At 48.7% G+C, this 17,847-nt stretch overlaps 1 protein-coding gene across 1 annotated transcript in view; it reads right to left on the reverse strand.

Moving 5' to 3' along the window:
• The window catches only part of PRAG1 (PEAK1 related, kinase-activating pseudokinase 1), a 57,507-nt gene extending 42,199 nt beyond the window's left edge, over positions 1-15,308 (reverse strand). The window contains exons 1-3 of the mRNA XM_037831275.1: positions 15,096-15,308; positions 10,466-10,876; positions 6,413-8,238 (exon numbers count right to left, since the gene is read on the reverse strand). Coding sequence (XP_037687203.1) covers positions 6,413-8,238; positions 10,466-10,795 — 2,156 coding nt within the window. The 5' untranslated portion in view covers positions 10,796-10,876; positions 15,096-15,308. The remainder of the gene's footprint in view (positions 1-6,412; positions 8,239-10,465; positions 10,877-15,095) is intronic.
• Between the last annotated feature and the right edge of the window lie 2,539 nt (positions 15,309-17,847).

Genomic DNA, 17,847 nt, shown 5'->3' on the forward strand with positions numbered 1-17,847 from the left:
TGATAGAAGGAAAAAAAAGGTCCTTAGATGATTATTACCTGAAAAGGAACATTTTTGTGGCAAGAGAGGGCTGGTCTACACACCTGCTCAGCTTTAAAAGAAAAAAAAAACAAGGCAGAGTAAGAAAGTCCTGTTGCAAAAGTAAAATGTATAATAATGAAAGGATGCATTGTGCCCACATGGTGTTTGCCCACCTTGAAGTAGTAATAATTATTAACCTCAGCTCCTCTAACTCAAGGTGACAATGTTCTATAGAGCAAAGGATAGCCACAGAATTACAATGTGGGACACAGTGAAATATCAGGACAAGAACTGTTTAATCTATAGTCATTCTGGCCTTTAAAAAAAAAATTCAATAATCCTTTATTGAATATCTACCATGTACCAAGCTCTGTGTAAAGGGAGCTTTGGAATTTGCACCCCCAGGAACTGGCAATTTCTTGAAGAGCTGCAAACATGGAACCAATTTAATGCAATGCAAGACACACTGTGTTAATAGCCAAAAAAAGAGATGCGAACAGATTTCAAGGCAACTGTGTTTTGGAGAGATACCTGGATATGAGTATTCAAAGCCACTTGTTCCTTTCTTCAACCTTTCTTGAGTACCTGTTTTGTGCAAAGCTTGGAGTTAAGTGCTTTTGGGAAAACTGAAATAAACAGGGCATGGTTCCTGCCTGTAACTGTCCATCTATCTAACATTTCTTGAGCAGCTACTGTGTGCCAGAGACCAAACCAGATGTTATGGCGTAACAGTTGCCTAAGCATTCCCTACCTTTAAGGAGCATCTGGCTGATTTCTTAAAAATGGTTATTTATAAATCAGTACTAAGCACTTATCTTGGATCAGGTCAAAAGACCATTAAAGTAGAGGACTATAATAACCACTCCTAGACACTTAGCTGAGCATCCCTTTGCATTACTTTTAGAATCTAGATCCTATGACAACCAGTCTCATCAAAGGGAATCAAATTAGGGGTGAGCCTTGGATGGTCCAATCATACGTCTGCCAATTTAATTCATAACAACTCAACTCTCAGGATCTTTAAGGGGCAGAACCCCAGAAACTGGCTTTTTAGCACCTTGCACAGAGTCTGGTATGAAGTAGGCAATTATTAGACATCTGATAAATTAAAGAATGAATTGCTAGATTTCCTCTAGCCTTAACCAAAGACATAATCTCAAAAAGGGAGAAGGCTTTAAATATTTTTTATATACTGCTTTTCAACTCAATGATTGGTTTTATTATTATTATTATTATTATTATTACAGAAAAGGAAGGTAGGAATGAATTTCAATACTCTCCACTTACTGCATCATTAGATGTCCAGTGCTTCCAGGTTCTATCCACAAACTCATGGGAAGAGGCCAACTAATAATTTGCCCCTGGCATAGGAAAGAGTTATCAACCTGCATTGTTGGTAGACGGTGCTTAGATCTGTTTGTCAGGTCATGTGTGTATGTGCAAAGTCTCCCACTCAAGTTTGCTCTGTATTCATTCTCCCCTGGACCACTCTGACTTCCAGCCTACTTACTTAAGTGTCCAAAAAGCCAAAAACTGTCAGAGAAGAGTCTCTAAGCACATCCAGTCCTTCCTAACACTAACTGTGATTTTCAAACTGTCATCCAGAAAAACCCATTATACATTAAGACTACGGGGTTTTCCTAGTAAATTGTCGGCCATCCCATTGTAATCCGCTACAGTAGAAAGTGCCTCAAGAATAAAGCATTTGGAGACTTAATTAGATTGGATATGGAAGCTGGAGACAAATACTCATCTCACTCCTTCTAGTCCCATCCTCGGGGAGCAGACTGAAAAACCAGGTTACAAGAGACAACACAATAAAGGAGACTCCGTTCCTCTGGTTAGCAAAGTGCCCTTCTGTGGACAGAAATGAGCTCCATCTATGACATAGTAATTCCCTCACCTCCTGAGAAGCAAAGTGGAAGGGAGGAAGGGAGCAGAATTAAGAGTGAACAAAAGTTCAAGGGCAGACTCAGGCTTAGCTCCTCATAGTCCCCACAGAGAAAGGGGAGAACTAAAGTAGTGGGTAATACAATTAATATGAATGATGAATTTAAAAACAGCAACACCTTTTACTTTCCTGGGGAAACTTTTCTTTCTTTTGATTAGTCTCTCTTGCGGGCCAGACCATTTGGAAACTGAAACCATATATGTCTGTCTCATTTCTTATTCCCCTGCTGCCCTCTAATTCCACATCTGAATTGATGCCTATCATTCTGATTTAGAGTTTTTTGTGAAACACTCGTCTCCTCTAACCAAACGATTTTCCCTCAACTGACCTTGTCACTCAAAAACCATAAGTCATTTAAAATCAGGTTTGCATTGGCAAAGAAATAAAAGGCAGAAATAAATTTCTTTTGCATCTTAATTATTTCCCCAGGCATTGCTGCTCTCCTTAAACTGCCTAAGTCTCGAACATAACATTTAAACCAAGAAGTCCACAGTTCTTTCCAGCAATTTTTAGTTTTCTGAGCAGCAGCACTTGTCGATCCTCACCTTATAACTGTGCTCTAAGTTAGGGCAGACTCTCCCACCCAGGGTCTTGGTGGGACCCAGCATTCTGAGTAGGTGAGCATTGGTGGGTGGGTGTAGGAGGTTGCCTAGCAGCAGGTGGTAGGGAGGGACCCAGACTCTACCTTACCTGCCCAAGAGGACAGGACACACACCTCAGTACCTCCAAAGGGCTGTTCAGCACATTTAACCAGCAGTGAGAGCCTTTGTTCTATATGGTAAGAGGTTCCTCCGAAAAACGCATGGGAGATTACAGAAGACAGTATCTCAAACAGCCAGATAAGCGACCGCCAAACATTCAAAACAGGACCACAGGAAAGTGAGGTCATTCTGAACATCGATTTCTTTTTCCCTCCAGGTCAGAGTCAGTTTTGTAAAACAGGGCAACTGACAACCCAAAAAATTGTTCTCCATTCTTCCACAGTGGTCCACAAAAGCGGCTGAACCTGTCTCTCTCTGCACCATGTGTAAGTGGAAAATAACACCACCCTGAATTAAGCAACCCCTCTCTCTAGAGTAGTGAGTGCACATAAACGTAATGAGAGTGATTCTCTTTGCTCACAGATGAGGCTGATCAGAAACAGGACCCATTTAACAAATGAGCCCACACGTTAAGCTTGCATGTCCCCAGAAACCCTTCCAAAATGTTTCCATCTTGGAAAAATGACACCAACTCTGCCATCTGGATCAGCTATGGGCTGCATTCTCATTAACATTCTGATTTGCCAACACCCTGACCTGCTAGGTTTGAAGATTGGACTCCTGGTACTACATTCTTCAAGAGAGGAATTCAGTAAGTTCTAGAATTAATTCAGCTTATGATCTCACATCTGACCTCTTATCTTATGTGACAATTCAAGAGATAATGTCAGTAATGGTTGAAAAACTTTCCAAAATGAAAAGAGATACTAATTTGATTTATTTTTTTAAACAGTACTAGATATGCTCCTTTTACTGTGTTCCCCTAAGGTGGATAATTTTGTTTCCTAGGTTCTTCACCCCAAGGTCTTGGAAATCAGAACTTTCTTGTCTTTTTTCGTTTGTTTGTTTGTTTTTGTTTTTTTTAGAGCCAGAACCCAGAAACTCTGAGATTTCCACCTGATTTTAGCTGTATACATTCCAATGGTTTTATCATAACAAACTGGGCCAAAAAAAAAAAAAACCCTGATTTCAACTGAGATGCTAATTAAAACCCTACCTGGTTCAAAGCCACAATGAGATACCATTTCACCCATTAGAATGGCTACTTAAAAAAAACGAAAACAGTAAGTATTGGAGCGGATGTGGAGATACTGGAACACTTATTCACTGCTTGTGGCAATGTAAAATGGTGTAGCTGCTGTGGAGGACAGTTTGGCAGTTCCTCAGGAAGCTAAGTATAGAATTACCATATGACCTGGCAATCCCACTACTAGGAATATACCAAAAAAGAATTGAAAGCAAGGACTTGAACAGGTATTTGCACACTGATGCTCATAGCGACATAATTCACAATTGCCAAAAGACGGAAGCAACCCAAGTGCCCATCAACCAACGAATGGATAAATAATAAAATGTGGTGTGTGTGTGTGTGTATGTGATGGAATATTATTCAGCTGTAAAAAGGAATGATGTCCTGATACATGTGACAGCATGGAAGAACCGTGAAGATATCATGTTGCATGAAAGAAGCCAGATACAAAAGGACAAATATTATATGATCTCCCTGATTTGAAATAATTAGAATAAACAAATTCATAGAGTCAGAATCTAGAATATGGTTTACCAGGAGATGGGGAATGGGAAGTTGAGGCTTAAAATGTACTGGGTTCCTATTTGGAGTGATGGAAATGTTTTGGCAATGGATAGCAGTGATGGCATCACAAGATTGTGCATGCAATTAATAGCACTGAACTACATAACTCAATATGATTAAAAGGGGAAATGTTAGATGGCATGCATGGTAACAGAATAAAAATTTTTTAAAAATCCATGGAACTACACTACACAGTGAACCCTAAGTTAAACCATGGACTTTAATTAACAGTACAATCATAAAAATGTGCTCTCATCAATTGTAACAAACGTTCCACACCAGTGCAAGGTGTTGTTGGTGGGATGGTGAATGGGAATCCTGGGGAAAAAAACCCTACCTGGTTACTGGGATTTGTCCAAGCCCTGTGACTCTTAAAACAAGAAAGTTTTCCTTACTTCTCCAAGGCTCAGACAGTGTTCCTGGGATTCGGCCAGACCAGTTGTTATCCAGCCCTAGTCAGTAGCTCAGGGTAGTTTGTACCTACTTAAGAACTAACCTCTGCACTGGATTCTGCTGTTCATCTCAGTTGACCCTTTCAATGACAGGGTGTTATAAAAGTGTTATGATCCCATCTTACAGAAGAGTCAGCAAGTGGCTTGCTCAAGACCACTCAGCCTGTTAAGTGAGTGACGGAACATGAACTTGGTTTCCTGATGCCAAAGCTGGTGCTTCTCACTAACCTACCCAAGAATGAAGGACAAAGGCAGTGTTTTAGTCTCACACCCTGCTCACATCCTTTTCCCATCGGTTAATTTAAGAGCACAGATTCTGAAGCCTTAGGCAGGTGACTTCCTCTCTCTATCTCTGTTTGTTCATCTGTAAAATTTGATGGTAATTCCTACCTACTAGGGTTGTTTGCAGATAGAGACCTGGCCCTTGGTAAGTGCCATACAAATCAGAGCTCTTCTCAGTTGCTGAGGTGTCACTCACGCAGGGAGTTAAATCCGCAGACAAAATAGTCTGTGATCACCTGAGAATCTGGTGAATGTGAATTACGCAAGGAAGTCAGGGCAAAATCAGATCAAAGTAGGCTGGTCATGAAAACAAACAAACCCATGTCAGAGCACGACACAACCTGAGACAACTGGATGTTCAAAGCCAAGTGTCACAGCTGCTTCTCTCTGTGGTCAATTCTCTTGCTTGTGACATCCACCTGGGGGACACATCAAGCTGAAACCGAGCCACTGGAAATGACATGACTAGAGAAGGTCAGTCCAGAAATGCTGTTATTTTTTTAGAAAACAGCAGGTTGCTCCTTTTCCTGATAGGAATCAGTTTTGCTCTAATCAAGGGATTTTTTTTTTTTTCCCCTGAGAATTGAAATTCCATACACAACTTGATAGCTTAAAAAAAGGCATTTATTTTTCCTGAGCCTTTTCAAGGTACCTTAAGCTGGCAGGAGATAGCAGTGAAGCAGTGGAGAAAGCTACGAGTTTCAGAATGCTAAAATGAAAGTACTTTTTTTTTTCTTTGAAAAACCACATTTGAGGGTTACTATCCACATGCAGAGCCTCTGCTATTCTGCTTTGGCCCTGAGGCCTAATCCCTACCATGGTAACTGTCACTAGAGCACATGTGTGGCATTGTCAGTATGCCTCGCCACCTCCCTATTTCCAAAACTCCTGTAGCAAACTTTCCTTTGGCCCTCTGTTTCTTGTTTAAATAAGTGGGAAAACTTCAGGGTTTCCTTGAGAAAGTCTGCTTAAGACACTTGAGAGAGAAGGGGAAAAGAGTACCAGATTATGAAAGTATGGGCACCAAAAAAGAGGGACAGCTTGGCCGTGCTTCTTTGAAAGATTCATGCCAAACAGCCAGTCCCAACCAGGCCCCAGCTTGCAGGTTTGTTTGCTGGGCACAAACATGAGTGATTCCACCTGCTCTCTGACAGCTGCACTGCACTCTGGGAATTTAAATGAAGGATCAAGGGTCTTTGGGCAGACACGGGTGCTTGGGGTGCTAGATGGGTTCTGGGTAGAGGAAGCTGAGGGAGATTTCTTTGACTGGGGGTGGGGAGGAGCCCTTTGCCAGCCAGACCCACTTTTCCTTCAGCATCCTGGGGAGCTGGGACCCGCCAATCACACTCACCTGGACTTTGGAGGTGGAGGTGGGGGTGAAAACGCCTCAATCCCACTTCTGTCCTTGGGGAACTCAAATGCAAAGGAGGCAGATTTGCTCATACCCGCCCCGGCTTTGCCGTTCTGCCCGCAGGAGGCTGCTGCGGGGCGGAGCCGGTGCCAAGTGGAGGAGCTGGAGGAGTCCGGGAGGCCGTTTTCCATTTCTCGTCCCCAGCTTCGACTCAACAGCTCCTGTTCCACCTCCTCCTCCTCCTCGATCCGGCACTGCCGACTCCAGGCGCCCGTCTGGTACCGGGGCCGCCTCTGGTCCGCGGTGGGGGTGGCAGCCAGGGCGGGAGGCGAGTCCCTGCCGGGGTCGCTGGTGGCCAGGCCATTGGTGCGGCAGCAGGGAGCAGGGTCGGCGGGGCCTCTGGGCGCAGGCTGGGGCCCAGGGGCGCCGCTGGAGCTCCCCTCGCTGGGGTCGGCCAGCGGGGAGGCGGAGGGCGACACCGGGGACCCCCCGGGGCTGCTCCTGGACAGCTTGGGGGGGATGGCGGGCCTCCCAGTGGGCAGGTTCTCGCTCGCGTCCTGAGGTCGGCTGTCCCCGGGGCTCAGCCCTTGTCCGGCTGGTGTCGCCTCCTCGCCAGCCTCGCAGTCCTGGCTCACGGGCCCCCGGGGCCACTGCACCCCCACGGCAGAGTCGGGGCTGCTCAGGTAGATAGTCCGGTGGTCCTCTTCCGGGTGGGCCGCCATGACCGTGATGGTGGCCGCCACCTGGGCAGCCCTCTCCGGGCCCTCCCTGCCCTGGCCCCAACCGGGTACTGTTTTATGAGCCCCGGTGTTGTTATCTGTCCTGCCCTGGCCCTGGCCCCGGGCAACGGCTGCCTGCTCTGCCTTGGCCTGGGGTCTGGAAAGCTCGGGGACAGTCTTCTTCCTCTTGGTGCTCTCTGCATAGATGGGTTCAGGCTGCACAGCCTCCCTGGGGTGGGCTGGGGGCTGGAGCTCCCCGGTCAGCCCCGGGCATCTGCTGGAGATCCCCATGTGGCAGGCAGATTCCACCTGCTTCTCGGGCTTGGGGTCCTTGATGAGGGAGCAGTAATCACTCTCGAGAGCTGGGGCAAAGGGGCTGCTGGCACCGCTGCTGCCGCTCCCACAGGACAGGCCGTCGGAAGAGCTGGCTGCCTCCATAAGGGCTGGCTTCTTGGGCCCCGGGCGGGATGACGCATTCTCCGTCAGGTCCTGGTTACAGCACTCCCTTGGGAAGCTCAAGACCCGCTTCTCCTCCGCAGGCGGCAGAGGCCGCGTGCCCCGCTCCCAGGGCATCGGCGAACGGGCCCCTCCGCCGGGTCTGGGCCTCGAGCCCTCAGCCTGGGATGTGTCCTTGGCAACTGGGCTCCTGGGGCAACAGTCCAGGATGGAGCAGTATTCTCCCCCCTCGCTGTCCCCTGAGGGTGAGCACCTCTGGTCACTGTCCTCTTCCGAGGGCAGGGACTCCCTTGGGAGCTGGGGGCCCGAACCCTTGCTACAGCCAGAAGCCATCCCTGCAAAGGCAGCCAGTTTCTGGCGGAAGCTTTCCTGAGCAGACGGCGACTCTTGGTAGGAAAATGTGGTTTTATCCTCTCGGCCACCCTTCTCATCTGGGACACTCACTGGGAGAAAGGCGAGGTTCCTTTCACCCCGGATCTCTGGGCTGTGTAGGCTGACTGTGGTGTAAGCGGGAGGGCAGCGAGGGCTGCTGTCTGCCGAGGCCAAGGGCCCTCTGGGCTTCTGTGCCCCGCGGAAGCTGCTGAGGTAAGCTCTAGGGGCGTCTTCCTGCTTCTGGAGCGGGAGTTTGCTGGGCGCTGGCCTCCAGACCACCTGAATGGAACCAAGGTTAAAAGAGTTACATTATCTCACATTGAGAACTGACGGTTTGGTATGCTGAGCCCTCTATCACGGTACTTGCCCTTATGAAGCTCCTTACTGCAAAGGAGAGGCTAAACCTGCACGTAACTGTGCCTAAGAGTACCTCTGAGTACCTCTTTGTTGCTCAGATGTGGCCCTCTCTCTCCAGCTAAGCCAACTAAGCAGGTGAACTCACTGCCCTCTCCCCTATGTGGGGCCCGACTCCCAGGGGTGTAAATCTCCCTGGCAACACAGAAAATGACTCCTGGGGATGAGTCTGGACCCCACTTGTAGGATTGAGAACATCTTCTTAACCAAAAGGGGGATGCAAGATGAAACGAAATAAAGTTTCAGTGGCTGAGAGCTTTCAAACGGAGTCGAGAGATCACTCTGATGGACATTCTTACACACTATATAGATAACCCTCTTTAGGATTTAATGTATTGGAATAGCTAGAAGTAAATACCTGAAACTACCAAACTCCAACCCAGTAGTCTTGACTCTTGAAGATGATTGTATAATAATGTAGCTTACGAGGGTTAACAGTGTGATTGTGAAAACCTTGTGGATCACACTCCCTTTATCCAGTGTATGGATGGATGAGTAGAAAAATGGGAACAAAAACTAAATGAAAAATAGGGTGAGGTGGAGGGGATGATTTGGGTGTTCTTTTTTACTTTTATTTTTTATTCTTATTCTTATTCTTCTGGTGTAAGGGAAATGTTCAAAAATAGAATGGGGTGATGAATGCACACTATATTATGGTACTGTGAACAGTTGATTGTACACCATGGATGACTGTATGGCATGTGAATATATCTCAATATAACTGAATTTTTTTAAAAAAAGACTTACATTAGAAAAAAGAGGGACAGAAAAAGAGAAATGCCAGGACACTGTACACAGTCTCCTCAATGGCAGGGAAGGGTACAGCAACTGCCCTCTCAGCGCCAGCTCTAAAGCACGCTGAGCTTCTGATCTCCCCCCACAAGCCTCATCATCATTGCAGGGCCCCTCCACTGGGTCATCATCTTCCCAGAGCCTGAGCTGCACCTCACTTCACAGCCAGAGTTGGTAATTCTCATGGCTTAGGTCTGTGAGGTAGAGGGGATGGTGGGGGGAACCTCTAAAAAAGAACATTTTTGCCTTCTCCTTCACAACTGCCTGGTGAGGCAAGTTCTCCTACAGACTTTGGAAATAGGGTTTTGGGTTTTATTTAATTTTGCTTTTCGTTTGTTAGTTTTGTGGTAACCCAAAGAAACCAAAGTCAGAAGAAATTTTAAAGCGCCTCACCTTGGGTGGTGGGACGGGAGGCAGGGGGGAGGAAATGGACGGTTCCTGAGGAGGCCAAAGCTTCCTCGCTTCTGTCTGGGCTTTGCTTAAAGCCATGCCAAAGAGCTGCTCTTTCTCCCAGGTAACCGGTGGTGATCTCAGCCCAAGCTGAGCCCGCCTAAGTGGTTAGACTCGTTGAGCTCTGAGATAGAGATGTGAACTGGCCATTACCATCAGTGACGTCCCAGTCCCCACCCCCTTCCTCAAGGGAGGGCCTGGACCTGGCTCATGTCCAAGATGACGAGGAACTTACAAGTCTGGGAAGGCTGGAGGTAGCCGGAAGGGCCTGGTGAAGGGGTGTGGTCAGCTGAGGCAAAGTGGAGCAGCCCTGAAGGAGGCATCGAGCTCATCTCCACCACAGCAAATGCCTCTCCTCAGACAGCCCTCCCCTGGTTTAAAATCGACCTTTGACTTCACATCCGTTCACACCCTTTCCGATCCACTCACCCAGTGGTGCAGAAGAACCAGGAACAGGCAAAGAGGTCAAACGGGTAGCAAGCAGTTCTTGGAATATGTCCTGGATATACAGATTCCTAAATGTGGCTAGAGGCTGCAGCTAGAGGCTGCAGTTTTTTGTTTGTTTGTCTGTTTTTTAAACGTTTAAAACTTTTAAACATTTTTATCTGCCCTCATACTGTCTCCCAGTAACAGGATGCAATTTTGAAGGACTGGTATAGTGCCTAAAGGGGCAGATGGTTAGGGCATGCAAATACTCGGCAGTCAGGAAAGAGCAATCTTGGGGCGCACTGATGGGAAGCCGTCCCCGAGGAGACGTGCTCCAACAGCCCTCCCTGGCTGCCAGCCACCCAGCAAGTGTTATAACAGGGGCAGCCCCTGTAAAAATACCACCGGGATTAGTCAGTCTCACCTGTGGGACATCAGCACTCAGGCTGGCCGCTGTCCACATATCCGGGGCCTCGGAGCTCATCATGGTAGGCTTCACTGCGATCGTGGGCTTTGAGTAGGGCGAGCTATTCACACCGTCATCTTCCAGGCGGCAGTTCTCAGGCCTGGGGGGCAGGCGAGGTGGCGGGGGCAGGCTGCCTGCTCGCGGCTGGGGACGGCCAGGTGCCAGCTGGTGGTCGCTCCGCAGGCAGAAGCAGTTTTTGCAGGACCCAGGCTTCCAGATGTGCTCCACAAACTCACTGCACGCGGACATTTTGGGGCTCTCGGGGTTCAGGCAGATGGTCTGGTGCATCTGGAGCCGACCGTGCGCTGGGTCATCTTGTGTCCGGCTCTCGGGTGTGATCTTGGTGGAGGCTGGTCACAGGGTGGCTTCCTGGAAAGGCAGAACGCCGGCGGGATTAGAAATCTCCCTCACCATTATCAGAGTGTGATTATTTGATAGAAGAGTATGGGGGAGGAATGAGAAAAGGGGAAGGGGGAAAAAGGTAAAGATTATTATTCTATTGATTAGAATGCCCTCACCCATTCTTCACAAGGCCGTTAGTCACCATCTAATGGCACAGCCTTATCAGAAGTTGTAAATACCAAACAGCTGAAAGGAGAGAGCGTAGGGGAAGTAGGGGACACTCAGTCCCCTAAAACTCTGAGTGCATGTTGATTTCTTGGGATGAAATTGCACAGGGTTTGCGATGAGAAGAATGCATTCCCTGCTGTGGGGCATACAGAGCCTGGGACACTGCTCCCAGAGAAACAAGAACTAAAGTGGGACAGCAGCTACAAATGGTGGCTTCCAGAAGATGACCCAAAGTTCAACCCAGAACTATGGGAGAGGGGAGACAGGCTTGGCCCTGAAATCAGCATTGTAATCTATACTGATGAGCAGACAGAGATTGGAATGGGTTGAGAAAGGAAGACAATGTGGTGCTGGCCTGCACTCCCCACCCCCACCCAGAGGAAATATAGCTGGAGGTCTGGCATCTTGAGAATTTGTACCCCCTCCCTTGCTTACTGTAAGTTATGCAACCCTTTGCTGGGTGAGGGCAGCAAAGCTCCTGCTGCAGTCCAGGATTGGAGCAGGGTGGAGGCGGAGAGGAAAGGAAATGAATGATCACTACGGTCCTGTGTGATCTAAGGGTGGCGGGATAGAATATTAGAGAGGGAAGAAATTATCAAATAGTTATTTTTCCTAACTCTGGAAATATGACAGTTTGCTTGCTGTAAGTTAATTGCCTCTGAGGGTAAAACTGAAAGCAGACAGTTTGTACCAGAATACCTTATAAATTCACCATTGAGGAGCTCAAAGGGTTGTAGATATTAATCAATTATTCTGAATAACACCCCTCTGTCATGCAGTTGTTATACCCATTTTACAGGTGGGGAAAGAATGGCAAAGACATAAAATTAAAAACAGACACAGTTTGCTGGCTCTGGAAAGTGAAGCCACCTATGAGGGCAGCCCCTTACCTCACTCCATCACCCACGAAACAGAGCCACTTGCCATTTTGTTTGCTGCCTAGTGTTCTTTCCCTATTTAAATGAACTGACTTCCCATAAAGAGAGCGTTCCCAGGAAAATCATCTCAGGTAAACCACTTTCTTCCCGTGAGAATTTGCTTGAGGCTGATGTTCTCTAAACTATCAACAGGACTAACCGGGTGGGATGAGCCAGGAGCCCCAAAGATCATTCCAGAATCTTTGTGGGAAGGGATCTCTCTCTCTCTTGTCTCCTACACTCACAGACAGCGGCGCTTAGTCAACAAGGGCTGAAGCTAAATTTGCTTCTTTTCTTTCCAAAGTCAACAATGAAGCCCACTGCGTCTTTATGCTAAATGAACACTATGAAATAAAAGACAACTATTTGTGTTTCAGCAATTGTTGTTAGGGTCTGTGAGATTCCTCTTTAAGATGATTGTTAGTTAAGTTCTTCTCATTCACCCCCAAATAAGCCCAAGTAGCAGGTTCATCCCGCATCAAGTTCCCTCGAAAGAGAAAACTAGGCTTCAAGAAGCAAGGACAAACAGCACGTTTTCTTTTCCTCCCAACAATCTCAGGCCGCAGAGATAGTTTTGGTGGAGGGGGAAAGTGGGGGAAATATTTTGCTCTTCAATAATGCAAGTCTTTACACTCCTGCCCCCCAGGGCAGACAGAAGGTCTGTCCTATAGAACTGATGGGTGAAGGCTGCCTAGATCTCCCTACCCCCCCCCCCCCAAAAAAAAAAACATTCACACCCGCCTCTACTACAGGCAAAGGCTCCCAATCCCCCTCAGAGGAATGGAGGAAGACAGCTTGGAAACCAGCTCTGAGTGGCCTCCTCAATTTCCTGCCGGCTCCTCATAAGGCCAAACACTTCCTCAGGGGCCACCACAGATTCACAAGAGGCAGTTTAGGGTGGCAGCATCTCATTTCCTCTTCGAGAGGCTACTCAAACCACCAACGTGTCAGAGTGGTGCCAGACACCCCACTTTCTAAGGTCTCCCTCTTACAGCCCTGAAGACTTCTGTAGGGTCTGAATTACTAATGTGGAAAGAGTTTTCTTCAGAACCCCTCACAGGTTTAGGAGCACTCTCTTCAATCCCATGTCCAGCTCTGGAATTCTGTCATTTGGGTGGGTACAACTTTCACCACACAGCTGTCCACAGACACAAAGGTTTTGAGGGGGATGTCGTTGAAGAGAAGAGAATGAAGCTCTGGGCTTCCCACCATCACAGACTCCTGCCTCCTGGTAAACTGGTTTCTCGGTGCAGCTTAACAGAATTTATCCCCATGTCAAGCCAGAAAAGGCTCCTTTCCAGTGCTGTCTGTCTAGAAGGGGTCTGTGCCAGAATTATCTCCCATTTGCTTTAAATAAAAGATGGTGAAAAACCAAGTGGTGCTCCCAGAACGGAAGGAGAGCCTCGCCTACCCAGTGTCAGTTCTCCTCAGCCTGGGAATGATACCTTCCCAGCCCACACTCCTTACCTCTGAGGGAGGCCGGCCCTCAGAATTATGCAAATTCTCCCATTTCAGTGGGCGGCTGCGGGGTGAGATGAGAAAAATACCTCAGCATTCTGGTTGATCCAAGTCATGATAAAATGTCTTTGCCTGTGCAAACTTCTGTACTAGATTTGTGGATACAGTTTGCAAGACCGAAGCTGTCAAATATGTCCCCGCCCCATTTCAGAAAGAAATCTGAAGAATCAGAATGACCTGATCCATAAAATTAAATATTTTAGCTCATAAAGCCCCTTATAATTGCATCAAAAGTTGCTTATGCCCTACCCTGAAAGGACAGAGCTCTAGAAAGAAAATCATCTAAAAATTTATATAGTACAATTAAATTAATGCAACACGGGGCGGGGGTGGGGAGATATGTATAGAACTGTTTGCCTGTATTTCAACACATTCCATTGGCCTTGGGTTGCCCAGGCAGAAAGGAGAAGGTGACAACTTCAACGCAGCCCACCCCCTCTACACACACAGAGGTTAAGTCATGATTTCACATAACTTTTTCTTTTTCTTTTTCCTTTTTCCAGTGTTGTATAATCTAATGTTAGTGGAAAGAAATATGATTTTGCACCTACTACAGTCTAAACCAATAAAGATACTGGAGCGCCACAGGATCCTTTGATAGCAAAATAAACTGCAGAATCCCCCAAGGCTTCCTGTCAAATTTTCTTCTAAAAAGGAAAGGGGGGAGGGGAAAGGGGTTATTAATGAAGGTTCAGGCCAGTGATCAATAAGGCCTTCGACACTTGACTCCTGGCCCTAGCCTGAAGGCGTTGCAATATCGTCACCCCTAGACCTTTGGGCTTGGCTATGGGCTCTGCAAAGCCATGTGCTGGTTGAGCTTTACCTAAGAGAAATAAACACATGGCGAGACGGCCCTGCCTGCTGCGAACTGCCCAGCGCCTACGGACCCATTACACTGGACGCGAAAGTAGAGGTTCTATTTTCTAATTGTGTGTTTGTGTGTGTGTGTGTGTGTCCGGCGGACAGCACAAGCAAAGCTTAAGAACGTGCTCACAGTATGCTCAGCCATCGCTCGGGAAAAAGGCATCAGCTCGTTTCCTCTTAAGGCTCCGAGGCTGGCATCCAACCCGATGCTGCGTAAGAGGCAGCTTCCCTTGGGTCCCCAAACTATCACCCCTGGTATCCACGGCCGTGCAGCCCGGGCGGCCGCTCTCTCTCTCTCTGCTCCTTTGACAATACTCCTGCCCAAGAAAAGAAGTCTCCGTACCAAGCAATCTCCAAACCGCTTCTTTCTCTTGTCCAAACAAGACCAGCAAAACCATCAGAACAGTCGGATTTCCTTCCCGGAACTCGAAGGAAAGTTTCCCGGTTTTAAAGAGTACGATTGTGGAATGAATTGAAAGACCCCCTCCGGTTCCACTGTCTTCCCAGGCTCGGCGCTACCACCCCCGGCACAGCCCCAGGCGCACGCGGTCCGGACGCTCCACCCTCCCCAAACGGCTGCCCGTCACCCTTGGGGGCACGCCGACTGGGGATCTCCCATTCGGTCCCCGCGGCCGCAGCGCCCCTCCAAAGCTCCTCTCTGCGGCCACGTTTGCCAGACAAAAAAGAGGCCGAATTTGGCGAAAGCGGCGCGGGCTCACCTCGGGTCTGCGCTCCCCCAGCCTCGCCGTCCGTTGCCGAGCCGCCCGCGGCCCCGCTGCGCGCCTCGGAGCATTGTTTGGAGAGTGCCCGCGCGCGGTGCGTGCCCGGCGGCGGGCGGCTGTCGTCTGCCTGGGCCGGGCGGCCCGGGTGGCAGCTGCGAGCGCGGCTCCGCCCCCTCCGCCTCCGGTTACGCCGCCCGCCCGGGCTCCCGCCGCCCCTCCGCAGTCCCCGCCGCCGCCCCGCGCCCCCCCATTCGATCGCGCCGGGCTGCCCAACTCGCGCGCCTCCAGCCGTCTCCCCGGCGTGCTCGGGCTCACCCAGCCCTCTCTTCCTCCAAACTCTTCACGCCCCGTTCCTCCCCTCCATCCCCCTCCCACGGTGAGGCTCCGCCCCTAGCCCAAGGCCTGGAGCCCTCCTGACCCCAGAGCGGAGCCCCCATTTGCACCCCTCTCCAACGATAGCCCTGCTTGGATCTACAGGGGCGGGCTTCTGTGTTTGCAGTCTTCCCTTTACCACAATGGGTAGAGGTTCTCTGCATCACTTCACCCAGCTGGCCCTGAGAAAAGCGTGCGGGGTGCAGGGGGCAAGGCAAGGAAGAAGGGGGGTGGGGTGGGTACTGTCACACCATACAGCAAGGATGGGGAAATGAGGAAGTGTACTGGGGGAGGGGGGGGTCCGGCGGGGAAATAAGGCCAGGATCGCAGACTGGCATCACGCGTATCGCGATTATCGTTTACTGTTAGTACTGGGGGAAGGTGACGCGGCAGGGAGCGGGGCTGGGAATCCCGACGCAGGGTTCCAGGTCGAGCTCCGTCACTCGACTCCCGGCCTCCAGCGAATTGCTTAACCTCACTGAGCTTTAGTTCGCGGGCTGTGGAATGCAAGGGTTGGACTGGAGAAAGCTGATCTCCCACCAGCTGGGACAGCCAGGTCTTCCGCAGGCCAATATTACACCTGTATTTACACCCTTTCCAGTAAGTGACTCATTCACTGAGACAGAAGGCGTTGGAGTTAGTCCTCAGGCTAAAAGCCTTTAACTCCGAAAGAGGCCGCTTGAGGTCCAGTCAGTCCCCTTCTTCAGCCGCCTTTGACTGGTTGCACCTTGACCTGGGCGTTTCCTCAGAGAACCAGCTCTAAAGGAGGGAAAGTAGTGAAATGAAACAGGGAGAACGCCCAGGAAAAATACCTGTGGGGGCTCTTTGCCCTAACAGGATGCCCCTCCCCAGAGAGGCATTTCATGGTAACTCTACCGGGGTCCCCTGCCACCTCTCTGCCTTTCAGGATGAGTCTGCAGGTCTCCACCCAGCTTAGAGGAGGAAGGCTGCACCCCGCCCCCTCTTCCTGACTCTTTCTTGTGATGTGGAGACCACATCACAACAAGACCGAGAAAGTGAAGAAGTAGGAGGGGCCGGAAGGCGAGAAGAAATGGGAGGAGACATGAATTTGAGAGTAGGCTTCTGTTAGAGAAATAGAAGGTAGAAGGGATTTAGGGAATACTCTTTCATGCTCAGATCTCACAATTTCTCATAGAGTATGGAAGAATTTGGGGAAAGTGTCTCCACTAACATTCATTAGCTACCTACCGTGTACCAAGCTACCCCATGAAGGAAGCATTATTATCCCCATTTTACAGAGAAGGAAACTGAAGCCTGGAGGGCAAAATAACTTTCCAGGGCCCCGCAGCTCAAAAGTGGTAGTGCCAGGATTGGAACCGGCAGCTGTCTGGTTTCACCATTGGATGGTTCCACGTTGCCATGCTGCCTTCCCTAAGTAATGATGGTCCAGCCCTGTTTTCCTTTCTTCCCAAAGTGAGAGAAAGAGATCATCTGGGAAAACATGGAAGGAACACTCTGTTTAGGTTCCACCAGCGTCCAACAGAACTGAAAGGCCACCACACTCATTTACCAAGACTCGAGAGTGAAATATGGGCAGACGTTGATAGGCAGGTAGGAACAAAGTGGTGTGTGCTGGAGAAATCCAAAAGTGGCATCAGGAAGTGTAAGCAATTTAGTTACACTGGAAGAGGGCAGAGGAGGGTATTTGAGACGTTCCTGGTTTCTGGGGAATCAGGCTGGATATTTGAAAGCTGGAATTTTATAAAGGCCATGCCCAGCAGCACACAGGAGGCCCCCACTGCCCCTCTTTTCCTTCGTCTCTTTACTTTATCCTTAACAAGTGAACAGACTAAAGAGAGTAATTATTATAAGAACCAAAGGCCATAATGTGGTAAGGCTGATGGTTCTGTGGCATGGGACAGCAATTGAAGGGTTAACTTAGTGTTTCTGCAAGATAAACTGAGTTCTCAAGGGTTTTTCTGGGGTCACACAAAGTACATGCTTTATACAGTAGTTGCTGACATATAGTGTGCACCTTTTTGCATCAGCAACATAGCGTTAAAGATGGCTTCATCTTGCTTAATGAAAAGAATAAAAAAGTTACCTCAAAGTGCCACTTAGATGCACATAAAATTCCCACACTCAAGCAGTGTTCTCACCAGTGACTGATAAGTATGTTATATCCTCAGCAAAGCTACAGTAAGCTCATGCATTTTAATAAACAATTCTTTCTTGAACTTCCAAACTGCACTCTGCAATGCAGTGTAAATTGTGTATACACAGCATTCTGCTTCTAGATACTTAGTTCATTTTCATGACACTTAAATGCAGGGTTCAGGCTCCCTGATGCAGACCAGACCTTGTGGAAGAGTGAGTCCCTTTAGCTTTTTGGTCCGTGTGCATCATTTTGTGCAAG

This window comes from Choloepus didactylus, chromosome 3, assembly GCF_015220235.1.
Source record: "Choloepus didactylus isolate mChoDid1 chromosome 3, mChoDid1.pri, whole genome shotgun sequence".
NCBI classification, from domain to species: Eukaryota; Metazoa; Chordata; class Mammalia; order Pilosa; family Megalonychidae; genus Choloepus; species Choloepus didactylus.